We start from the raw sequence: 26,286 nt of genomic DNA, 5'->3' as shown, positions 1-26,286 counted from the left end.
TCATAGATCTATTTGATTTAAAGGTAAAATTTTATAATTAGTGATAAAAATAGATTGTCACACCATCCTAAGGATTTTTGGTCTAAAAAAAGTATCTCATGACAAAGTTTGGAGGTGCTACTTAATTTGATTGCCTAAGGTTGCAACCTTTGCAAACTACACCCACTAACACCCCTCGCCCGGTTTACCCTCGTTCTCTAGGTTCAGGGTTGACTGGATATATAAGGTTCTTAGAGAAACATCAAGAAGCTAAACTTTGAGAGCTACTTGAGTAATCTATAATGGTAAAGTATATTATAATCCAATGAACATGATGGCATATACGGCTCGAAAGAGGCATCCACTGTCGGTTCTGAATGGATAGTAAATAGATGGAGGGGATTAACTATACCTGGGTGAATATCCCAATGGATCGAACTATGAATAATCGCCCCCATTCATTATCAAGAATGGATGGTAGATGCCCTATTGAAACACTACATACAATACCGCCACGATCTCTGTTAAGCTCAATTCACAAAAGGGAATACCAACCGACGTGTCTTCATTCTTTTAGCCTGATATAAGCTCCTGATTTTGTAATGCTTCTATTGAGTAATCTATGATGGTAAAGTATATTATAACCCAATGAACATGATGGCATATACGGCTCGAAAGAGGCATCCACTATCAGTTCTGAATGGATAGTAAATAGATGGAGGGGATTAACTATACCTGGGTGAATATCCCAATGGATCGAACTATGAATAATCGCCCCCATTCATCATCAAGAATGGATGGTAGATGCCCTATTGAAACACTACATACAATACCCCCACGATCTCTGGTAAGCTCAATTCACAAAAGGGAATACCAACCGACATGTCTTCATTCTTTTGGCCTGATATAAGCTCCAGATTTTGTAATGCTTCTATTGTTTGATCACTTGGCTCCATATAAAAACTAAACAACATATTGGAAGCAGGACTCATTTCGTTCATCATCTCTCTTCCTCCTGAAGATTTCACTTTCTGAAAGTCCAAAACTACTTCCATAGAATACTGAACATAAAGCAGTATGAAGTGCATGTAAAAAACACTAATGTGGATTTTATCAAATAAAATAAATCTCCAGCATGGACAAATCTATTTGACACAGCCATGGACACCAGGCTATTGTGGTTTTTTCAAGAATTCATCGTCTGAAGGACTCCAATCTACATGTCAGTCAGTACCTTTGGCTAGCAATGGAGGAGACATCAATACTTCATAGTCTCATCTCCCTCTAAATGCAGATCATTCCAAAAATAATAAATTCCTTCATCACATGACTCCTTTGAAACTTGTATCCTCCATCTTTTCATTGCCATGACATATACATAATCCCCAAATCTTCTTGTGCTGCCAAAGTCAACCTCCTAACCTTCATCTACACGATAAAGCAACATGGACCATGAAGTTCCTATCTTACAACTTATGGAATACCAGAAAGGAGAAAACCATGTATCAACAAGCAAAATAAGTTATGCACAATCTGAGAGTAATTGTAAAGAATCCCTTCCATCTTCCCACCATATTGAATCATGGGTTCTGAGCTGTTCTTCCCCCCTTCGTTTGGCAAGATCACTCCAAATCCAAACATGGCAATTGAAGAGGAAAGAGTCATCAAGTTCGGGATTTAGAGCTACATCTATTTGACAAACCATGACGCTGGAAAAGTTACGAACTTGATAAGAGATTCATCACTATGAGACCAATTTATCTTTGTTATAAGGATGTCACCATTACTTCTATCCATTAGATGTTAAATTAGGTTGCTAAGAGTGTGTTAGGAAGTTCGAGTTTTTTTTTTTTTTTTTTTGAATGTTGAGTCCCTCTTACAACCACCGGACTTGAGTGTTTGTGACCTCCTTGTGCCGAAAGTAAACGGTCTCTTTGTATACTTTTTCCCAACATAATCCTCCCTTAAATAGTAGAGAAAACCGAACTCATATCCCTCGTCAACTAGTGGTTTTTTATCAAGTGGAACAGCAGACCATGCAAGATAGTAAAAAAAAATTAACATTTATTATTTTGTCTAGTTTTGGTATTGTCATTGCTTAGTTAAAACATAAAAGGTTTAGAAGACCAACAAACATCCTGATGGTTGTGCTTCTCAATACATTAGATAGAAAATTACTTTAGAATAGTGAATGTATTACAACAGATGTAAGATTTGATAACTAATGCTGAGAAAAAGCTCAGTAACAATGTAGTACTTGCACCAAGGTAAAATATTCACTTCAATGTTACAGCAAAGTGCCGATAAAGTTTCAACAATTGTCCGCCAAATGCATAACCACAAACTATTTTCATATATTTTACAGCTAAACTTTGTCTTTTCTCATAAGCAAGAAACTTTGACCGCTCTGACCAAACTAGTACCTCCACCAGTTCGATGGCTAACATTGGCGGAGATAAGGATCTAATACGTTTCAATGAGGATGATGAGGAAAATGGTAGTGAACTAGATGAAGGAAAGGAGTGAGGAGGTGAGGATGAAGATCACGCATGACTTAATTTATGTGTTTTGTCATTTGTGTCATGGAATTCTTTTAAAGGCCACGTTTTGTAAGTATGGATTGCTTGGTTTGTGTCTTTGTGAGAGTGGGAGTGTGAGCCATTTATGTTGTGGGGCTTTGTATGGATATGGGGTACACTTTACCAATAAGCCTACTTAATGCGCTTAAAATTCAATGTTTAATTGTTATTACTTAATGAGTTAAGGCCTTACTAGAGTACTTTATGTACTATATATGTCGTTATTTTGTAATGTTGGCTTCTAATCTTGTTTATTTATGGTTTTATAATTGGTTTGATAAGATTTTATTATTTCCTATTGTTCTTATTTTTTAATTTTTAAAAAAATTCCTAGAGTTTTGTATTTTTTTTCCCTATTTTCTCCATTTGTTTTCAACATATTTGTATTTTCCTTATTTTTTATTAATTTTCTTACCATTGCACTAGGCCACTTCAAATTCAACCGGTCCGACCAAATTCTTGCCTCCACCAATTCTATAGCCGGTCCGGTCCTGACAACATTGTGAAATATATTTTAAAAGAAGCTCCTACACCCTCGAAGCAAAACAACACTGTAACAGTAGGTGATGAAATATTTCTTCAATATCCCAACACATACAGCAAATATTGGGGAATTGAAGACCCTGTTGGTGGAAATGATTATAATTAAATCAATAAATATTTAGGCATACAATAAAGGTATAATATCTTGACAAGATAAAATATATTTATTATTATTAGAATAGTAACTATTCATTAAAAAGAATTAATGATATGCAAATTACAACATTTGTTACTGGGAATGGACTATCAAGAGGAGCTATGGACAGTTTCACTTATCAATCAATAAAACCATTAAAGAACTTGGATATATAACATTACAAAGGTCACCTCTAGATAAAGTTAACCACAAATAACTCTGAAAGAGATTTCTTCAGTTGCAACTAGAGATCCAGTTCATAATGTTGATCATTATCAACAGCCGATGATCATAATCTTACCAATTATAAAGGAAATAATCATTTTTAACGCTCCAAACATCTGCCAGTGTACATTGTTCACTTCCATTTCTGCCATTGATGATTAGAATTCAACCAACCCTAATTGTGCTTGGTGTGCTAATATATATATATATTTTAAATGGTAAGCTACTATATAATTTTACATATGGTAAGGAAATCATATTAAAACATCACAACAAAGAACCATGATAACTTGATCTACTATAATGACCTCAACAACGGTCACTTCAATCAAAATCACAATCTCTGCCATATTAACAAGAACACTACCCATTTCTTTCCTTGATCTATATATCCTTATAGAACCAGAGCACTAAACATGTAGTCTGCACCCAATACAAAACTCTATCCAGCCCTGAACTATGGACTTTTTTGTTCATATATGTACATGCCAAGTACGATACTTAAAAAATACCATTCTATGCAGCACAACCTCCATCCATTTGGATGAGAAGAGAAAGGACCTCGAATTGGAATCTCAATCAAGAACATCTTTTGTTGACTTCGCCTCAATTGAGAACATCAATAAGAGTTAAAAAAAAAGAAAAAAGAAACAGAGAGCCTTTCGTGTTTAATGTACTCACTGAAACTGCTTGTTTACAAATCCCTCAGAAACCGAATAATAATTCTCCCTTTCCATTGGAACAACAAGGTCGTTAATTACTAAACTAGTTGGAAGAATTAAGACATGGATTTCCAATCAGAGGTTCATTCAATCATGAGAAGAAACCAGATATTAAAAGACAACTTCAATGAAATTCGAGCAAATGAAAAGTTACATTTTGATTCAAACTGAAAAAATATCAAATACTACAAATTCAAAGCTTTTGCCTTCATCTTCTACGTGTACATTGCATCATGAGAAAATCCGCGCATAAATCTAAAAACTAATAATTTTCCATCACTCCTGCTAACTATTTCACATTATCCACCTTCATTTTTCAACCACCCACACAGGGCGACACCCTAATCCTACTGATAAAAATAAAAAACATCAACATTACCGATCATCAAGACATAAAGAGAAAGAACTGAACAGAGCGAGAGGGAAACCAGTTAGATCGTCAAGAGAGATAAAGATAGAAAGAGATAGAGAGAGAGGAGTACCACTTAGCCCAGATCTTGACAGGAACGAATCAATCAATTGGTCTTGGAATCAGGCATGGGAAAAAGGCCAGTACTGGGTGCTCCACGAGGTGGGGCGAACCCTAAAATCTTCTGTAAATTGGTCCTAATACTCATCGAGCAAAGGAAGTAAAGAAACACCATTGAACAATCAGTGGGGTCATCACCAGGTAAACCCCTATGGCTCATCTTTTGCACAAAACCAGACGGTGAAAAGGGCAATTTGGCCACTGGCTTCCCCTCAAAGAGAGAATTCAATAGCCCAAAAACAATGATAAGAACCAATGCCACAACCCCACCAGACTTAAATTTAGAGAGAGAAAGGTCTCTACTCGATTCCTTGAGAGAGGTTTCAAATCGATCGATCTTTTTGGACTTGGGCTTCTTTGCAGAGGTGGTTTTCATGGTCTCGAGCTTCTTCGAAGCCTTGTCAATGGAAAGGCGAAGGGATCTGTAATTTGAGGTACGATAGATGAGGATCCATGAGATGCCTTCACATAAGAAGGCAGAGGCTATGGAGATGCCTAAAACAACCAGACTGTCTGCGTATCTTGGGGAAGCCATGGCCACTTTAGAGAGAGAAACAGCAAGGACTGATCTCGTAATGAACTTTCTTTCTCTAGGGCTAAACTCGCGTACATACCCTGTGCTCCTCTCTCTCTCTCTCTCTCTCTAGGACGCAAGCTTAAATACACTACCATCTCTGTCTCTGAGAATTATCTTCTCTCATTACTATTTCTTGTGGCTACAGAAATGTATGGTCTCAAGCGTTTATCACCGTTCAATTAATGAATCAGAAATTACCAGAGAGTAGCAATTCCCACTTAGGAAGAATTTTTCAATCTCAAATATTTGGAATCACCTAGTAATCATCAAGCTCCATCCCTACTACTGAACTACCCCCCACCCAAAAAAAAAAAAAAAAAAAAAAAGAGAAGGTATATGAGTATGTTTTCAAAATAAAAAAATTGGATTATGACATCTCTAACATTTAGTTCTCACCTTCCCAAAATTAGGTAATCTCTGTTCAATCGTGATGTTTAGAGAGTGCAATTTGGAAAAAAAATAAAAAAATCATTGCCCACCATTCTATGAGTTGAAGATGTTACGTCGCCCAAGTTTTAAGGTATTAAAAGTGCTTCATTAAAAGTGCTTCTAGATTGTACTCAAGGGAGTAAATAGGCAAATATACTTCGACGGGAGTATTAAATCTTTTAGCATATAATATATACTTGTCTAGGTCATCAACAAGGTGAAAAAAAGTATTTGGATTATTTCAAAATCTACTTTCATATCTAATTATAAGGTTTTAGGTTAAAATCAAGTAGATCTATAAACATATGAAAATCTTAAAAATGGACGGTTTAGATAATGTATTGTAAGATACATTATTTTTTAAACTAAAAATCATTTTCTTTTCTTTGTTTTATATTCAAACATCTCGATGTCGAGATGACCAATTAGACGTTTTTCAACAGCAAACAACTTTTTCCGATTGATTTTTGAGGTGCATATGTAACTCTATATTTTAAGGTTGCAACGTTACAAAAACTTTTTCCTTGATTTATTGATAGTTTTAGATATATTTTTTTGAAATATTTTCAAATAGAAATAACCTTATTTTCTGCAAATAAATGTTGCAATGGTATACCACTCATTTTATTTGGAATCTATTTTATTTGAACGATGCTTAAACTATGTAATGTTTTATTTACCTTTACTCCTACATGGGAGGATTTTTTAAATATAAAATTTTCGAAATCACTTAGAATCAACTAGATGATTATTCTAAAAAAAAAAAAAATTGATAATTTTCTAACACTTGGATCTCACCTTTCAAAAATTGGACAATTTCTATTCAATCTTGAGACTTTATTTTTTTCGTGCTTAGAGGGTGCAATTAGGATTTCTTTTATTGTGGCTAATCTATATATTAGAAAGGTTATAGCCCCAAAAGTTGGGATCCTAAAACTATCCTAGGTGAAGTTTTAACCAAAAGAGTAAATGGATAGTATAGGTACTTTAAATCAATTTAATTTTTACAAATAATTTTTTAATATTTTTATTGAATATATCTTTGTAAGAAGAGTGGACACTCTCAATTTCAAATGATTTGAAGTTAGAAAAATAGTAACGTTCAAATAAAAAATAAAACCATGACCATTAGATCGACTTAATTTCAATCTCGACTATTGAACTTATACTATTTCATCAATTCCATAATCTTTTCCCCCCTTGTATGGAGTGATTTTCTTGCAAGTGCTCTCTCTCTTTACGTTGGGTGCCAAGCATAAGAGTAAGTTTGTACCCCCATTGTATGGAGGGATTTGCTCTCTCTCTTTAGGTTGGGTGCCAACCCAAAGAGTAAGTTGTACCCTATATAGGTGCTCTCTCTCTCTTTAGGTTGGGTGTCAACCAAAAGAGTAAGTTGCACCCTATGTGATTCTTTATTTTACTTTTAACTTCCTTGAGAGACCCTAAACTTTTCCATCAAGACTACGTGAAGTGTCAATTGGCATAAAAACAATGCCCCAAAAGCACCCCACGTAAAAGGTAACTTGAATCACATCGTTTACTTTAATTAGTTGTTCTCAATACATACACACACAAAGAGAGACCCCCCCCCCCTCCCCCGAAATCCGGGGACATGTAACTGAAAGATGGAAAATTATCTCCAAGCAAAATGAAAGATCCAAACCAACAACTACGATTTGATAATACATCAATACTTACATTTCATGTTTGTATATATCCTCCGAAAATACATACACTTGCAACTCTCTAACTGGCAGCTCAGAACCCGAAGAATGAAAACCTGAAAGAAAATAAGAGCGAGCACTCGAAGAAGAGTAGAAAGTGGAAACCAAGTATCACAGGCTGGAGTAAAACAAAAAGACTTAAAATGTACAAATGCTAAATTGACCCAATAAAATACAAAGGCACATATCTATTTGCATGACCAGTAAAACTTCCTTTCATATGTATGCCTACTTGGCCTGAATATAGAAAAAAAAAAAAAAAAACAGTAAGTATCTCTACACCGAACAATGCTGTTACAGATGGGCCTAAAAAAAATTGCAACTATTTCCATATTGATAACTGTAACTGATGCTCCAAACCCATGCTGGATCCCAATAGATCTTGAGCAATGCACACGACGCACGCTAATCTGGCAAAACAAGGAAAAGGGCTGTGAAGTGTGCCAATGATAATGAGTTTGAACTCATTGTGCTGACAGCGACTCATCGAAATGGCTTGTTTTCATGTGCAGACGCACTACAGCAGAAGTGCAAATTGCAACATACTATTTGGATCAATGATCATTTGGAGTGATTTCCCGCTCCTCTTCTTTCCTTTGCGGGTAAGAGTTCCCCCGGATCAACTCCTCTCTGTACAAGAAGAAACAAATATATAACATTTGGTGGCCCCTCTAGCTGCAGTGCTCAAAGTGAAAAAGTTTTTTTTTTTTTTTGAAGAGTTGCTCAAAGTGAAAAAGTTGAGAAGAGTAAACTAGCAGTTCAAGAATTTCAGGCACAACATTGGAAAGAGAGAAACAGAGAAATGATGGTCTACCATATGATATGCTAGGCCTCTACCAAACATTGTTTGTAAACACATATATTATTGGAAATCTCAGAAATATTTATAGCTAGAAAAAACATGTTTTCAACTGTTTTTTCTGCCTAGAACATTGCCAATCTAAGAACTTGGCCTATGCAATACTATTTATATTATTGGAAATCTCAGAAATATTTATAGCTAAAAAAAAGCATGTGTTTGACTGTTTTTTCTGCCTAGAACATTGCCAATCCAAGAACTTGGCCTATGCCATACTATTTTATGCACTGGCCCAATAAGGAACCAACCTAAAAATACCTAAAATGCCAAATCATTAGTCTCAAGGCCTTTTTTTCTTGGGATAGATTAAACAAAGCGTTATAAAATGATCTATTAAAGTGCCCCCCCAATCAAATGAAAACAAGACACCATGATTTTCTTCTTCTTCTTCTTCTTTTTTACTTCTTTTCTTTTTTTATTGTACTGTATCAATTGCAAGGACAATTCGTCATTCTTCAGGAATTTCGGAGAGGGGAGGTCCCTCTACCTGGTTTTTTCTTTCCTTATTCTTTCAAAATCCCTTCTCTCTCCATTTCTTTACAAAATAGTCGTCCTTTCCCATTCCATTTGAAATTTATTTACTTTTAATTTCGTTGAAACCTGAAAAGCTGATGCATCTTCCTAACCAATTCAACACCCAAACGCAATATATTAAGCAAAATCTACATCATAGGACAAGGCTGAATTGACAATCAAAGCTGATGGTCCCAGATATATTCCTATGATGTCATGGGAAACTAACCTTAAGCAATGCCCAATTAGATCATATGAAAGAAGAGCTACAACTCTTCGCCGCCTCTCTTTCCTCAACTCTGAACCACGCCTAACAACTGGTAGCTGATTGATTCCTCTTGCCTCCATGAGTTCCCTTGCAGTCAACAACTCCATGTCTGGATAACAAACCAGAAGACCACGCTCACTCCCTCGATAGCGTATCCTCCGAGTACAGGCAGAGGACACAGGGCTGGCACTCACCTGATATGATATGTCAGAACCAAATGAAAAAGGAAAGATAAAAAAAGAAAAAAAAAATACAGAAACAAACCAGTTTTCTGGCTGTCCAACAAGTGTGCGCACGTGCACATGCACACGCACACGCACACGCACACGCACACGCACACGCACACACACACACACACACACAGAGTACAGATTTCCTTTAGTAGTAAGATGGCTAAAAGGTTGAAAATACGAAATTCCAAATAAATTTAGGGTTTTTATTCTCATAATAAGAGGAGCCTTATGTTAAGTGAGAAAATGGAGAATTCCTAACACATACATACATTCAGAATTGTCAAATCATCCCTAGGAGCATCATCAGATCTCTGGGATATGAATCGTCTGATGTCACCATGCGTGATAATTCCCTCAAGAAGATCATCAGCATCAACCACAAGGGCACATCTTTGTTGGCTATCTAGCATTAGCTGTAGTACCTCTTTCACTGTAATTGTTGGCAATACTCTGATGAAGTTCTTTGACATTGCTTGAGATACCTGAAAACAATCACCTTCATTGATAAAGGATAGTTCTTTACAAACCCCATGATTCAAAAAAAAAGAGGAGCACTAAAGAGAAGACAACCCATAACCTTGAAATTTTCAATCAGGGAAAATAACTGATACAAGAATGTACTTCAAATAGGAAAAACAATATCACAAAATTCTGAAGTTATTTCAGAGCTAAATAGCAGAAGAATGCAACCAACCTTGAGATCCTCCAAAAGTATCTCTTCAATTAACATTTGATTGTCAGCCCCATTTTCTACAATAGAGAGTTCTACATCATTTCCGCTATGGTTTTGGTCTTCAACAGGTGAAACAGAAGCATAACCCCGACGGGGCGCCCGTGCTTCAGAAGACTCGGTCTCCTTTGGCTGGTTGGCTACAGATGGTACCCATATCGCTAACCCAACAGCTCCCTGTTTAAAACTATATTTAACATATGAAATTGATTGAAAAAATTCCCTTAGCGATAATTTTTATGTTCTTTTGACAAGTTCAGCTAGAGATGAAAACAGAAAGCAAGTCATCGACATGCAAGCTTACCATGAGTGGGAGCAATATCCTATAATCCTTAGTCAGCTCAAACAGCAGCAACACTGATGTCAAGGGAACAGAACATACTGATGCCAATGTTGCAGCCATCCCAACCTGTAAAGACATTTTGGATAACTCAATCACACCATCTATTAAAAAATTGAGAATTAAAATAAAACACAAAAAGGAACCAAAAGAAAGGAATAGGTAAATATGATTTTAATTTTCGATCCTTTTATGTATAGCAAAATCTAATTGAGTTTGAAAGGAAAAAGCCAACCAGTGCATAGGCCTGTGGCTGAGCAACAGCTGCATTTCCTGGTATTGCTGAATTGATAACCTCAGCTGCTGAACCACCAAAAACAGCCCCAACTGCTGCCCCTATCATCAAGCTCGGAGCATAGAGACCACCCACAAGCCCAGATCCCTTGCAGAGAGCAGTTGCCACGACTTTAGCACCTGCCAATTGAGCCAATAACCATATTCCAGGTGCCGAAGCACTCTTCCCAGTACGCAAGATTTCTTCAACATTTGTGAAACCCCAATAGAGTATTCCAGGGTACCTCAGAGCTATCATACCAGCTCCCAAACCACCTAAAGCAGGACACATAACTGGAGGTATCCCAAATTGATCCTTGATGATGTCAAACCCCTTTGTAAACCAGGTCACCAGTCGGGTAAAAGCAACACTAACCACTCCACAAAGCATGCCTAGAATGAGGTACAATGGCAGTTCTGTGCATTGATGTTTCAACGTGTAAGTATCAAGGGGTCCAAAAAAGTCAGTATCAGTCTTTCATTAGTACAAATAAATTGGTGCAATACGAACCAACCGATACAAGCAGATACAAATATAAAGCATTAATCATCAAGTCAAGAATACTTTTGTAGTTTCAGGTTCTGCTTTCTACATTTTTCTTTAAACTTCCATCAACTTTACAAACATAAACCCAGGGACATATACCATTAACAAGCTGCTTGAAAGCAAATGCAAAAAAAATGTTTGCAGTCTAGACCCCACAGGTTAAAATAATAGACAATAACTCTTTCCATGAAGTCAAAATGAACCTAAATCCACTTTATGCCAATCCACTCCCCAGAAGCATCACCATAACAAGCAAGCAATTTGTCAATTAAGAGCTTGCACAGTCACCCAGAGTAATTTAAGAGACCAATGTCTGACAAATAAATTAGAAGAGCCACAACGGAATATGCAAAATCTTAAACTGCACAACATGCAAGCACAGTCTCTACAGCATTAACCTCAGACCATAAACCGATTTGTCTCAGATATAGAATAAGATAAAATACCAGCAGCAGATTTCAGTTCATACGTGGGCACCGTAAAAGCTGGCCTTTCTCCAAGCAAAACATTTGACACAGTTGATGATATAACAGATGCCAATATAATCATTGCAGTTGTAAAGGGAGGTGAATTCTCTGCACGGAGGGGCCTTAGTACAGTCTCTATGGCAAAGAAACAACCAGCCACAGCAGCATTGAACCCTACAAATTCAAATGCAAATTTTAGTAATGACAAAGACAATGAGGGGAAAAAAGCAACACAACCAAGAGCATGATTACCATTGCAATTCAAAAAAGAAAAATAAACGGAAAACATATGTGCAGCCATGTTCAAAGATTAACTCAAATTGGGTCAAGTAGATCTCAAAGGAATGAAATCACTCTATCATAAGGATAAAATTTCAAGTTGGGAGGAGGAATACTGGTGGAGAATAGTCGGTGAAAGCTTGGACACAGGGTTGCACACTTCGTCATTTGGTGGAGGAAGGCATAGGGGTAAAACGTGGATCACAATAAACCATGTTCCAAGGGGAAGGCTTGGAATCACGTGGATAGAATGATGTGGCCATTTCATCTGTAATAGTCAGAACGTGCTTGAATGGGTGTGAAATGCATAGATATGGAGTTGGTCCTAATGGAATGAGTGCCAATAATGTAATCAACAATTTAGGAGCAGACTAAAATGATTTTACAGATGGCCCATAATGCTCCATCTTGAATGGTTCCTCCAATGTTTGAGAGTTGGGGAGTTACTGAGAAGCATTGTTTCCCCTTATCATGGAGCTTTTGTTAAGAGTAGACAACACTTTGTCGGTTTTCTTATCGCTCATTAATGTATCTCTTAAATTTAACTTTCAATAGACAAAAATGTGTATACTCAAGATCTAAGGAATGAAGGATTGGCTGGGGAAATTATGTCTTAGGCAAACAAGAAACAGACACATACCCTCCTCAAAACAGGATTTTTTTTTTTTTTTTTTGAGAATGTTAATCATGAAAATGGAGCTGGTGTATTGTAAAATTCAACCATATAGCAATATGAATGTTATGAGAGAGTACTGTTTACAAAAACAATGACTATAGCTAGCCACGTTAAAACCATACATCACAGAACATGAATATGGTAGAGATTGGGAATTGGTTGGCTCACCAGAAGCAATTCCTGCAGCTGCACCAGCTGCAGTAAGAGCTATTCTCCTCTCGTTGTTGTTCTCCATCATTTCGGAACACCCATTTGCACATGATTTGCCAATATCCACACTAGGTCCCTCAGGACCTAGACAACAACCAGTACCTAGAGTCACTGCAGCTTGAATAGCTTTGATTGTAGGGACAACTCCTCCAAGCAAATCAAAGCTTCGCCTCTGAGAAGGCCGGGACTGCTTTATTTGGTCAATGGTCTCCAGTAAACCATGCATCATCCCAACTACAACTCCACCGGTCACTGGTATTAACATGATCCTATGCCATGTATCGGCTAGTCTCTGTTGGCGAAACCAAGCAGCACCCTCATTAGGAGTACCTGCCCAGGCCCACTCATGTATTATATGCACCTAAATGGAACAATGCTTACAAATCAGAAGGTGCCGAGGATTTGCATAAAAATGAATGGGTATGATAGGGAGTAAATTGCTGGCATTAGCATCTATATATCAGAAACTATGTTCAAAGTGTATTAAAAAGAAACATGAAAAGCAATGAATAGATAAGGGAAAAGGACTATATTGTTCATGCCAATCAAATATATCTAACATAAATTCACTATTAACCTACTTATCAAAAAAGAAATCCATGAATAAACTAATCAATGCATCTTTGATGAGACTTAAATAATGTTAACACTCATTTTGACAATTCCGGACAGCCACTGAAACTTTGCAGAACTTTAAACTCTTGAAGGGCCCCACCTTAAGGAAAAAAATTTGTCCCACAAGACATGAAAAAAAATATTTAAATCCTGAAGAAGTGGGAAGTGATATAACAGGTATATGTCTTGTACATAAGAAATAGTAAAGCAAACAATCCTATTGATGATCCTAAAAAATTATAATTTGTATATAATGACTCCAATTTATAATTGTACTGTAACCTAAGATCAGCCCTCATAATTTCGCCCATAAAGTCAGAACCCTACCTTTTACACACCATTAACTTCAAAACCCTTGAACTAGTCGATGGAGATTCTCTAAAATTAGTTTAAAGCTGTTCTATACCCATTTCCTATTCACGCAAACAGTATGCCCATATCTTCTCTGTGAGATGTATGCTAGTCTTAAGTTCAGCAGCAATCAATTTTATTTTGGCTGATTTTGTTTGAGGACAATTTTCAATCCAGTTCAGATTCAAAATCTCATCTCCCAAGCACTAAAGCAATTCTTAGATTGCATGTTAATTTACACAGGTTTGCTGATTTAGTTTTGTGAATGCCCTACTGGAATTGTAGCAATTTAGCCCTATTCGAATTTAAATTATTCTCTAAATGTGCTTTAGGGTCTTGTGATCATGGCAGATGGCTGATCTTAGGTTACATCAATTTGGTCTCGGAACAAGTTCCATACTTGGGCTAGACTATTATTGAGTTGATTAGGATCTTTCCTGGAGTTTTAAGGTGTCAATTAGGCCTTTAAGGTGTTGTCCCTTTGCATTTATGTACCTTAGGTGATACAGTGTTCCTTAGTATTTAAGGTGGTCTTAAAGTCAATAGAGAATAATTGGGATCTTTTGGTTGCTGCCCTAGAGCTTACAATTCAGGCAAGTTGTCCAATTAGCCATCCAGAGGGTAGGAAATGTCCCTCTTTTTTTTTCCCTTTATTTTTTTTAATAAGGTTACATAGGAATGGAACTTGAGACGTTGGGCTATGAAAACGTCTGGTGACTGTGTTTGTAGAGATAATACATATTAGAAACAAAGATTGCTTCAAAGATTGAAAAAAACAGGATAGGAACTTTTGATTTCTTCCCAAACGGAAAAGTATAGAAGCCGATAGTTTTTAAGATTTAAAGTGGTCTCAAAATAAGTGTTTTGGCACCAAAGATCGTGGAATTGAGCCAAGTTTGATTGGGTTTTGAAAGCTTAGCGTATTTCAAATATAGATTTATGGTTTGGCGATATTCATGAATATTGGGTTTTGATTTGTTTATTTTCAATTTTTGTTTTTTTTTTTTTTTTTGGTCTTTTCTTTTGAGTTTGACTTTTTTTGGGGGGGCCTTATTCAAGATTGTGTTAAGTTTGATGACATTCGATTAAGATTGGCTTTAAATTTTGTGTTTTTTTCCCCTAATTTCAATGCCCGTTTCATTTTTATGATATCTTCTTGATATTACTTAATATTTTTTTGGGTTAGGGTTATTCAGTACAAAATAGAATCAATGCTTGAGATCAAGTCATTGAGTCCTTCTTGATTTCTTAAATAAGTAATTAGTTACTACGTTAATACTTGAGATTTGTAAACAATTAAAAATTGTTTAGCTTGGGTTATTCACTTGATTTTGAGTTTCTTGACCACATTTTCTAAAATTGTGTTACTTTATTCAATATTTCAATTTAATTTGTTGCATTATAAATTACATGTACTCAAGATTGGGTTTTGGTGGTTTTGTGCATTTTTCGGATTTATTTGAGTAGGTGATAGTATCTTCCTCAAGTACAAATAGACAAGTTGGTCCAGGTTAGGAATAGGGGTCATGTCCCAACCCAAATGACAAAAATAGGGTGGAGTGCAGTTTTTTGCCATAAGAATTGCAATGCTGGAATTAATAGATTAAAGAAGAATTTGGGCAGCATTAGATGTGATGTAACCCCATGCACACAAGTGCCTGCTGAAGTTAAGAGAGAGATGTTGGACCATTTGCAGGCAGGCCAAAAGAAGGAAGAAGATATAAAGAGAAAACAAAGACGGTGGATCTATTCAAAGAAGGGCGAACTAACACGAAGAGGAGCTCTAAGAAAGAGGATAGGGATCAAGTTTCTCAATATGAAGACCATTGGTGTTCTCAAGCAGACATTTCTTTCAACGACGCAAGCTTGAAGAGCTTCAGCTGTGATAGAAGCAGTGGGTCAGTCAGTTTAGGCCACGGTACAGGGCCCCTACACTTCATAAGCTTTGGGAGCTTCTACCTAAAAAAAAAGAGGTGGAGCTCACCAATCAGTAGACTTGAATACCGACAAGGATGTGTGGGGGAAGTATGGGGTCACTAGATGACTGACACTTAGACCGATAGGAGAGGGAGAGGAGAAGCACTATGAACTTTATGGCAAATTGTTTAATGCTGGTAATGTTTTTGAGGTCAATTGATGCGTCTGAAAAATACATGATGTGGAGTTCATTTTTAAGTTTGTAGATCAGTGTGTGAAGCAAGTGGTGGAGAAATATGTCATTCAAATTTTTACTAATATGGCTAAAGCCAATACAATGTTTGCTAACACGATGTCGTTGAAAAGGCCGCACATTTTTTGGACACCTTGTGTGGTGAATTGTATTGAGCTCATGCTTGAGGCGATAAGCAAGATAAGTGGGGTGCAAACAACAATGAAGAAAGTAAGAGCACTCACAATGCGTTGTCATACCTATGTCTCGGCCATGATGAGGAGGTTTGCTGAAAGGGACTTGGTGAGGTCAGGGGTTACAAGATTTTTTAAAGCTGTCTAGGGTTACAAGATTTGCAACCTCAAATTTGATATTGCACTGTATGTTTGGCCCTAAAAGTGAAGCTCTGAAGCATGTTTTTATCTGAAGATGGAAATAAAAGCAAGTAGATCAAGCATCCAAAGGGGAAGATAGTAGCACTCATTGTTTTGCAGCCCCAATTTTTACGCCTCACAGATCTCAAACCATCGGTGAAGGTATTGTTGCATTTGGTGGATAGTGAGAAGGAACCACCAATGGGTCATATTTACCATGTAATAGAGGTTACCAGGGAAGACATTAAAAGAGACTTTGGAAACAATGAAAATAAAACTATATCTGGTCTCTAAGAATTGTGGAAAACGAATGGAATACCCATCTGCAAAGGTATTTGCATGTGGCAGGGTATTATCTCAAACCTGCTTTTCTATAGTGATCTTCAGATTGAGCCTGAGCATTAGCTCAGGGATATAATCAACTTGTGCCACATAAAACTCAACCCTGATAGAGATGTCCTAGAGCAAGTGATACTCCAACTAGTTAAGTATAGATTCTCATTGGACTCATTTCACAAGGACCTAGCGATAAGGCAGACAACCAAATATCCAGGTTAGTACAAAAGTTACTTTTTTATTGGATTTTTTTGTGTTTTGAATACTTACTTGATTTCTAATACTTACTTGATTTCTAACTTCACTTTGAAATAGATTTATATACTTTGATTATTTTTTATGTAATTGAGCCACAAGGTGCAACTCACATCAGAGTAGCGCAAGGCACTTGCAAAAGATGGCCCATGCATTTTAAATTTAACTTGTAGCTCCTCTGGTTGCAAGAAGAATTTCAGCACATTCGAGATGGTAATTTCTTAACCCACACAGTGACACATTGTTCATTTGTTATAGTCTCATGATACCTCATAGGCCGTATTACGGCAGCCATAAGCCCCCAATTTGTAGCATATTTGTGATTTTTCAAGGTCCAATCATGCATTCATACATTATCCAACAGGTAAATACCAAAAGGCAAACATGCTTGAGCAGAAGAGATTGAACGAACTTGTGTAAGTTTGTATAATCAGAGGCTGAAGGAGCACCACCTAGAGCACAGTCTAACTGACCCCGTCTCTGTAAGATACATGGATGAATTTAGTGAGAGGTCGGTCGATGCTGGAGATGAAGAAGTTCTCCGTGGAGATATCTTGACATGGAAACAAGTTTGTGAAGATGTTGCATGCGCAAAGAACTTGAATCAGGAGGAGGAGGATGAAGAGAGAAAAGGAGGAGCATAAGGAGTAAGTAGCGGACTTGGAGGAGACCATGGAAGAAGAACAATATGTCGAGAAGGGGGAGACTTTGATGATGATGGTTAGGCATCATCATCATCATATTCAGATGCAGCAGGTGCTGGTAATGGAAATGGAGGTGGTGGTGGTCCTAGAGCTACTGGTGGCGGTGATAACTTAATGATTTCTCGTGAACTTCTGCTCCTTTGAGTTCAATTTGAGTTAGACTTTGTGAGGTTTGAGTTGTGAGTCGTGTCTTTTCTTCTGTATATGACTATGGCAACATTGGCATGTAATGAGAGAATGTTTATATAATGGGTGCGCTTTGTATAGAGCCTAGGCTCTAAACAATCAAATTAGAGCCTATCTTTAAATATTGTCGAGAAATGTGGTTTCAATACTGGAAATATTTGATATAGCCTTAAAATATATTTTCATCTTTATTTATAAAGTTTAAAGCTTAAAATATAGTGTTGATCGACAGATCTATGAAAACTTGAAAATCTTAAAAATTGACGGTCCAAAATGCGTTACAAAATACACTATTCCCAAATTTGAATAGTGTCCATGGATGTTGAAGTCGAAAATTTGACGGTCCAAAATGCGTTACGAAATCTATTTTGTTCATATGTCCATGGATGTTGAAGTCGAGATGATCAATTTGAAGATATTTGGGCACAGTGATTCAAAAAGCGGACCGTCTAGCTCCTAGGCGGCCGCTTAGGCGATCTAGAAGGCCTGGGCGCATCGCCCAGGCCTAGACGGCCGATCTGGGTGGCCGCCTAGGCGGTACAGAACCCACCTAGGTAGGCGCCCAGCGCCAAGCCTAGGGCCTACACCCCTCCTAGGCGGCCGTCCCTCCTAGAGGCAGAGATTTTTTTTTTCAAAGTTGACAAAATTTGATCAACATATCACTCATTGATATTATATTTATTTTTTGATGTTTTATAAATCTATTGGGGGGTTTTTTAGAAGATTTTGAGTCCTTAGAAGCATCTTTGATTGCGCATCTTTTTTGGATTCAACTGGGCTGCCCAGGTTCTGGGCGCCCGCCTAGGCGCTGGGCGGCCTTTATCCCCCAGGCTGCCTAAGACCCACCTAGTGCTTTTGGAACTATGTTTGGGCATCAAAACAACCTCTTCTAGTAAAATTTTTGAGGTAGGCTCTTACTTGATTATTTAGAACCGCGGCTCTATATAAAATTTTTCCTTATATAATTATTTAGATCCACATTTCATTCAATATTGCCCATCAAGTTTGAGCAAGTTTCAATCTTCTAAATTTTAGCAATTCCATTCAAGTGTCAACAAACTCATGTATGAATGTGATTAGTTAAAACTAGGTTATTTTCAAAATACTTGATGCTTAAGTTCAATTAAGGGGTTTTGGTAACCAACCCAAACCCGCAAACAACCTCCTAGAGGGGCCAAACCCTCCTCTTCTACATTTGGACCACGCAACTGTAAAATATTGGATGCAACTCTTGAAGATCATTCAGGTGCTTCTGGAAGCCTCAGTTTGATTCTTAAGCACAAGGATGGTGCCCTTGAGAGGAAAAATATTATATCCTTTGGAAGCACTTCCAGAAATTATTTCTGGGGAATGTATTAGGAGATAAACAATAGAGTTTCATGGGCCAAGATCAAGAAGTCTAGAGGTGGAAATGAACATTAGTTGACCTTAATTTTGTGGTCTCTAGGTACGGAAGAGTTCAAAGAGGCCAGGGAAGTGGACCTAATGAATGAGGATGGGACCCTCATGGGTAGAAAAGTTTCCTGTTGGAGGATTGAGAACAGGTGTAGGTGTCCTTATAAAGGGGTTTCAAGCTAAATGTGATACTAGAGTGCTTTGAGACCTTTTTCCAAATTGTAGCTGGGGCTGGTAAGGACCACTTAGGGGGAGTGACTTAAGGCATTGAGAAAGTCGGTTAGAGTTACAGATCCAATGAAAACAAAGAAGCGAAGGATCCCCTACGTGGTTTTGGAATTTTAATTTTGAACTTCTTTTCAAAGGGCCACTAGACTTCCTTACTACTTTTTGGGTAGTTCACCAGTTGGAGTCAATCTTGGGACTTAGTGCTACAATCAACAACAACTAACCAATCAAGCCAAAGCCCAATTCCTGATGCTCCATTAGATTGCAATCACTTAAAAAAATAAAAAATTGCAACAATAATCCAAAATTCACAAGAATACAGAAGAATGCAGGTCTCGACAAGACATCTTGCTGTCTAGAGAATCTCATACAATAAGGAAGAGTATCCAACTCCATTCTCAGCCAAAAAAATTCATTACATTCGTTCATTTAGCATAGACTAAAGAAAAAACAAACACTCACAAAACCCAAAAGCCTATCCGAAAATGGTAACAAGTCTTACATGCTATGGAAACACAGTAAAGTAGAACAAGATATGAGTTCCATACAAAGTGTCAACTACCTGATAATCCCATAATCCGTCCATATGGATCATCGAAACCCAATCTATCCCAATAACCAAACCTACAATCTCACATCACAATTCTTTCCTTTTGATGAACCCTAACACCAGCAATTCTACCACCATAAAAGACAGGAAACCATAAGATTATACTACCCAAAGTTTCAGTTCAACAAGATACGAAAAAAAAAAGGCCAGTAAATACTATTATAAATCCTAATTAAATCAAGCACAAAAAATCCTCAAACCAGAGAATTTAGACAACAACAATATAAGGCTCTTGGATCGAAAGGAACATATACCCCACGATTAAAGGCGGCCACACAGAGACCAGTAGCAAGCCCTAAAAGGCATCCAATTAGCAAAAGAGCCCATTCAGGAGGAGCTCCATCTCCAAGCATATCCGGATTTTCATGAGGAGGACAACGATGAGAATTCTCTCTTTCCAAATGCTTCCTGCTAAGTATTCTGCCCGATAGCCGTCGATCAAGTTGCTTCAACAAATCCCTAATCCCAACTTTCCTCCCATTCTGAGCTTCCAAATCTGACTCTGAATTTGCAGAATTGGACCGAAGAAGGAATCTGCGATCCCCAAACTCCGCTCCAGCCATTTCTCCCTCTCTTTTCCCCAATACTTCGCTTCAAAATCTCTATAAAAACTCGTAAAAAAATGGAATTTTCATTAAAGCTTTCAGATGGCATCAAATCACTGCAACTTAATGTTGGGTGGGATCAATTCGATCTTTGGTTGTCTTAACCAAAAATCAATGCAATTTTAAATAGAAAATTTGTGGCAAAAAACAAAAACTCCAAATTCATGGAAATGCTTATAGAAAAAAAAAGAAAAAAAATAATTCTCTTTTTTCCCCTTATTATGACGTGGGATCACTTTGCTCCCAGGAAATGGAGGAGACAAACGCAGGACATATTTTGCCCAAATTTCTAACCTCTTTCACACACATCGAAAATTTCGCACGTGTAAGTAAGTTTCGTGGAACCTACCTAACATTATAAAAATTCCTAACATTATAAAGGGTGCGGTATGTATAGGGCCTAGGCTCTAAACAATCAAATTAGAGCCTACCTTCAAATAGTATCGAGAAATACGGTTTCAGGATTGAAAATCTTTTTTATAGCCTTAAAATATATTTTCATATTTATTTATAAATTTTAAAGTTTCAAAAATAGTGTAGATTGACATATCCATGCAAACTTGGAAATCTTGAAAACTAACCGTCCAAAAATGCTTCACAAATACATTATTTCCAAAACTTGTGATCCATTTTTTTTCTCATATCCATGCATCTTGATGTCGAGATGATCAATTTGAAGATATTTGTCCATCAAAACAACCTCTTGTAGTGAATTTTTTGAGGTAGGCTCAAATTTGATTGTTTGGAGTAAGCTCAATATAAACTTTTCCCTTATAAAAAAGGGTGCGGTTGGTATAGGGCCTAGGCTCTAAACAATCAATTAGTGCCTACCTTCAAATAGTATCGAAAAATGTGGTTTCAATACTAGAAATTTTTGTGACAGCTTTAAAATATAGTTTCATCTTTAAGTTATAAAGCTTAAAGCTTCAAAAGTAGTGTAGCTAAATAGACCTATAAAAATTTAAAAATCTTGAAAATTGACAGTCCAAAAATCCTCTATAAATACACTATTTCCAATACTTGAAATCTATTTTTTTCTCATGTTCATGTATCTTGATGTGGAGATTATCAATTTGAGGATATTTCAGCATCAAAACAACATCTTCTAGTGAAAATTTTGAGGTATGCTCTTAATTGATTGTTTAGGGCCTCGGATTTATATAAACATTTCCCTTATAAAAATAATAAATAAGTATAAAAAGAACGGAAAAAGTTTATATAGTCTGGTCTGTTGTACAAGGATCACCCCTAAAATAGTGTCGAAAGATGTCTTTTATTATCGAAAATCGTTAGGATGATCTAAAATTTTATTTTAAAGATTTGCATAGCATGGGACGCTTTATCATTGTTATATAGAGGTCTCAATCACTTATAGCTATCAGATGTCAAATTAGATGGCTTGGTATGTGTCGTGAAGTTCGAAAAAATTTATTTTTAGCTTTGAGTTTAGTCAATGATATACTTTCAACCACCCGATTTAAAATCTAGAGGATAAAAATAATTGTGACGACCTTGTATTAAAAATAAAAAAAAGTATACAATGAGATCATTTATCTTTGGTTGTGGTTTCCATAAAGTTGCAACCTTAAACAGTCCATTTAAGGTGCACCTCTAAATTTTATCATAGCATATAATTTTGATGTGAAAATATTCTTAAGATTATCTCAAAATCTATTTTTATATATAATTATAAAATTTTAAACTAAAAAAATGATTAAAATCAAATAGATCTATAAACATATGAAAATCTTGAAAATGGATGGTCTAGATAATATGTTGTAAGATGCATCATTTATGGGACTCAAAATCCTTTCTTTTTTCATAGTCATACATTTCAACGTCGAGATGATTAATTAAAGGTTTTTCAATATATATATTTTTTTTGGACCAAAGTTATAATATTTTATTACTCAATTAGGCATCAATTACATCATTCAATAAAGAAATAGAATCCATAGAAACCCCCCTTTGCAAGTGCATTAGCCTCAAAGTTGCCCTCCCTATATATATGCTGAAAGAAAATAGAAAAAGAAACCGCCAAATCCATCACTTGACCCCAAAGTGATATGAGAGACCAAAAAACTCGTTGCTCATTTTTACACCACCTAATGACATTCAAGGAATCGCCTTCAACCAATATAAAGTTCCTCACATTCATATTTTTAATGAAACGTAGACCAAAGAGCGCTGAGGTAATCTCCGCACAATTGGCCGTAGCATGACCAATCAGGCCAGCATAAGCCAACAACAGATGTCTCTATGAATTCCTCACCACCTCACCAATACCTGTTTCACCCGGATTATCGAACAAGCTACCATCGAAGTTTAGTTTCAGACAACCACTGTGAGGGGAGCACCATTGCCCAATCACTCTAGATGAAACAATCTCAAATAAAGGGTTTTTCAATATTAAAACAACCTTTTCGATGGATTTTTGAGGTGTATCCGTAGTTCTACATTTTAAGGTTGCAACCTTTTATAAACTTTTCCCTTTATCTTTTATACAAGAAGGTCACAATTACTCTTAACTATTGGATATGAAATTCGGTGCTCAAAAGAAATTTGTTTGAACTTGGTGACACATTCAAGCTATCAGATTTCACATCAGATGGTTATAAGTAATTGTGTCATCTTTTATATAAAAGGTAAATGGTCTCATTGTATACAATCCCTCAAAGTAATTGTTTTATTTGTATACTTTTCCTTATTTTAATATCTAATTATAAAGTTTAAAGCTTAAAAATAATGTATATCAAGCATATCTATGAACACTTGAAACTCTTGAAAATTGACAATCTAAATAATGCATTACATGATGTATTATTTTCAAATTTTGAAGTCTATTTTTTTTTAAGTTCATGTATCTCAAGGCCAAGATGATTAGATTGGAAGGTTTTTTTGCATTGAAATAACTTTTTCTAGTGAATTTTTTAGGTGCTTGTTCAGGGTCTCAAGCTTATATAAATTTTTTCCTATATGGTCTTGAGCACCTACCCAATTTAGGTGGTCTAGCCCAAAAAATAGATTGTGAATCGAACTCTTAAAAAAGGGCCAGAATACAATAATATGGTTTATTTTTAGCACATGGAAGATCACAAATAATGTTGATCATTAGATGTCAAATCAGGTGGTTGGGTGTGTGATTGATTAGACACTATACTCAAAATAAAATTTCTTAACCTGTCAAATTTAACATTTGATCGCTAATAGTGATTTGTGACCTCCTAGCACTAAAATTGAAAATTGAATGGTCTTACAATATACGATCTCTTTCTAAAAAAAAGATAGAAATTTACATAAACATCTTAAATATTTTTAGAAATTACAAATAGTCTCAAATTTTCCATTTTTTATGTCAAGGTCCCACTTTTTGTCAAATTCTTGGCTTCGTTGCCGACAGCTCTTATCCTTCCAGGATTATATTATGCATTTATTCCCTCGAGTGAAACCCAATGCAAGAGTAATTTTAGGACCTTACTCATTAACCCACATAGCAACTTCAATAAAACAAAAAAAATCCCAATTGAAGCCATTGTATATTTAAAAAAAAAAAAAAGGGCAACTATCTTCATACTCCCTACTTTTATGTTTTATTTCACAATAGACTCAAGGTTTTAAAAGATATTTTGAAACATAAAAATTATATATTTTATTTCTTCTAACCCCCTGAATTAATTTAAACTTGTTTTTTAAGCCAAACAAATATAAAAAGACATAATTTTTCTGAAAGCCATCCTCCCAAACGTTTAGAGAGAGAAAGACTTCATTTAGGTGAGAGATTACCGGGAGGAGAGAGAGATGCGTTTGGAGAAACACAAGAGAAGAGAGAGAGAGACATAAGAAGAGAAAATTTGAGAAAAGTTTGAGGTATATAAGTGAAGAGATAAATGATTGAGTTTAAAAATAGAACGTCTTTCATATATTTGTTTAGTTTAAAAAATATGTTTAAAGTGGCCAGGGGGTTAAAAGATATATTTTTCAACTTTGGGTTTATCAAAAAATAAAACTTAAAAATAAAGGATATGGAGATATTTTCTTTTAAAAAAACAATATCACATGATTGAACAAAGACCGTCCAATTTTGTAAGGTCGAGATCTAAGTGTCAAAAACTCCAATTTCAAAAAAATAATTTCTTTGAAAACAATCATCTAGTGATTTTTAGGTGGTTCTCAAAATTTTGAACAGAAAAAAGATCCTCCCAAATCAATTAAACAATCTTTTGAGTGAGGGATGAGTGAGGGAGCAGATGCACAAAGCTCCTGTGGGAGTCTACTATACATGTTATTCTTTGACACGCTTATGCGACTATTCTTTGTTTCCCTTAAATACCCTCGTATTTGTAACTCCAATTGACCCTACCAATGCCTTAAATTACTCCCCTACCCTCGTAAAAAATTGACCCTATCAATGCCTTGAATCACTCCCCTCAGCCCTTACTAGCCCCAGCTGGAATTGGAACTAGGAATTTCCATATCATGAATTTAGAACATGAAACTTTTAGTACTCGGCAATAAAAAATATTGTGTTTGGTTTAAGTATCTGGGATTCTAGGGATTTTGGAAAACTGTATTTTGTTTAACTTTAGATTTTGCAAACTTATAGAGATGAAAATTAGTCAATTTTAGCCGTTCATTGGAGTTTTCATCAATAAGAAGATGTTTTTTGTTAAATTAACTAGAATTTTAAAGCACAGCTCATCCACAATATGTCTGAACAAATACATGGTTTAGTTCACAAGAAATAATATTGTTTTTTATCATAAAAAGCACAAACATTTTAAAACAAATGTGACTGCATGTTTGTGAAACAATTGTCAATAGCTTTTCCAATTTTCTGGATCTATACAGTATGGTTACTTTGTTTATTGTGATTAACAATACATGTAATAATTTACTGTAAATCAGTGTGGTTACTCTGATTTGCATTTAATACGATATCTATTGTGATGTATTTTGATTACTGCGTAAATTATTATAGTTTACAATGATGCATTTTGAAATGAAAAAAAATTATATAAGGTTGACACCTTAAAATATATAATTAAAGTATACTTCAAAAATCCCTTGAAAATATTATTTTGATGTTGAAAAAATATCTAATTGATCATCTCAACATCGAGATATATGAATAGAGAGAAAATAAATATTTCGAGTCCCAAAAATAGGGCATCTTGCAACACATTATCTAAACCGTCCATTTTTAAAATTTGCATATATACGACCCACTTCTTTGTTAATCAATAAATGATTTTCGCATGCAGCCCAAAACTAAGGTTAATACTTGTTAAGGGAGCATTGCGAGGACAAACATAATGGCCCGATATGACCCAGGATTGGTGGATTGAGGAGGCGGTTATTGGACAGCCTACAATGGCCCGATTCCCACCCAATTTTACTTTCTACGATTATTTTTCTCCGATTCGCTATCAATTTGCCTATTCGGATCAACCAGGAGGTGATTCGGTTAACCACCCGATGTCGTTTTAAGAACACAATGAAGGACCATTCCATGTTAAATGATCTTGTGAATGGCATTTTAGGACCCCATATACGTGATGGTATACTGAAAAAAAAAAAAAAAGGAGAGGAAAAGACCACCGCTTCCTTAGGATGGAAGCTAAAAATACTAAATTGCATATC

At 36.0% G+C, this 26,286-nt stretch overlaps 2 protein-coding genes across 6 annotated transcripts; both read right to left on the bottom strand.

Moving 5' to 3' along the window:
* Window positions 1-603: 603 nt before the first annotated feature.
* LOC18439323 (transmembrane/coiled-coil protein (Protein of unknown function DUF106, transmembrane)) lies at window positions 604-5,343 on the bottom strand. 3 transcript variants are annotated; one of them, XM_088864417.1, is made up of 2 exons: window positions 4,667-5,343; window positions 604-1,407 (listed from the first exon to the last, which is right to left on the bottom strand). In XM_088864417.1, the coding sequence occupies exon 1, from the start codon at window positions 5,246-5,248 to the stop codon at window positions 4,700-4,702; it is 549 nt and encodes a 182-aa protein (XP_088720543.1). In that variant the 5' UTR covers window positions 5,249-5,343; the 3' UTR covers window positions 604-1,407; window positions 4,667-4,699. The 3 variants fall into 3 exon arrangements, with proteins under 3 accessions (XP_088720543.1, XP_011625276.1, XP_006849553.1); XM_011626974.3 differs by lacking the exon at window positions 604-1,407 and adding an exon at window positions 2,142-3,049; XM_006849490.4 differs by lacking the exon at window positions 604-1,407 and adding an exon at window positions 4,294-4,534.
* A 2,025-nt stretch (window positions 5,344-7,368) lies between these two features.
* On the bottom strand, window positions 7,369-20,861 carry CLC-F (chloride channel F). 3 transcript variants are annotated; one of them, XR_016053831.1, is made up of 9 exons: window positions 20,296-20,861; window positions 12,797-13,199; window positions 11,653-11,847; window positions 10,622-11,076; window positions 10,351-10,455; window positions 10,011-10,233; window positions 9,586-9,798; window positions 9,045-9,277; window positions 7,369-8,073 (listed from the first exon to the last, which is right to left on the bottom strand). XR_016053831.1 is itself a non-coding variant. In XM_006849491.4 (9 exons), exons 1-9 carry the CDS (start codon window positions 20,602-20,604, stop codon window positions 7,998-8,000), a joined length of 2,202 nt encoding a protein of 733 aa, XP_006849554.1. In that variant the 5' UTR covers window positions 20,605-20,861; the 3' UTR covers window positions 7,369-7,997. The 3 variants fall into 3 exon arrangements, 2 of the variants coding, with proteins under 2 accessions (XP_006849554.1, XP_088720542.1); XM_006849491.4 differs by having other exon boundaries at window positions 10,011-10,223; XM_088864416.1 differs by having other exon boundaries at window positions 10,011-10,223; window positions 11,676-11,847.
* Between the last annotated feature and the right edge of the window lie 5,425 nt (window positions 20,862-26,286).

This window comes from Amborella trichopoda, chromosome 4 (assembly GCF_054954075.1).
Source record: "Amborella trichopoda isolate Santa Cruz 75 chromosome 4, AtrichopodaSantaCruz75HAP2 v2.0, whole genome shotgun sequence".
NCBI lineage: Eukaryota > Viridiplantae > Streptophyta > Magnoliopsida > Amborellales > Amborellaceae > Amborella > Amborella trichopoda.
Note: the sequence above shows the minus strand (reverse complement) of the source record. Positions and strands in the feature narration are given on the sequence as shown.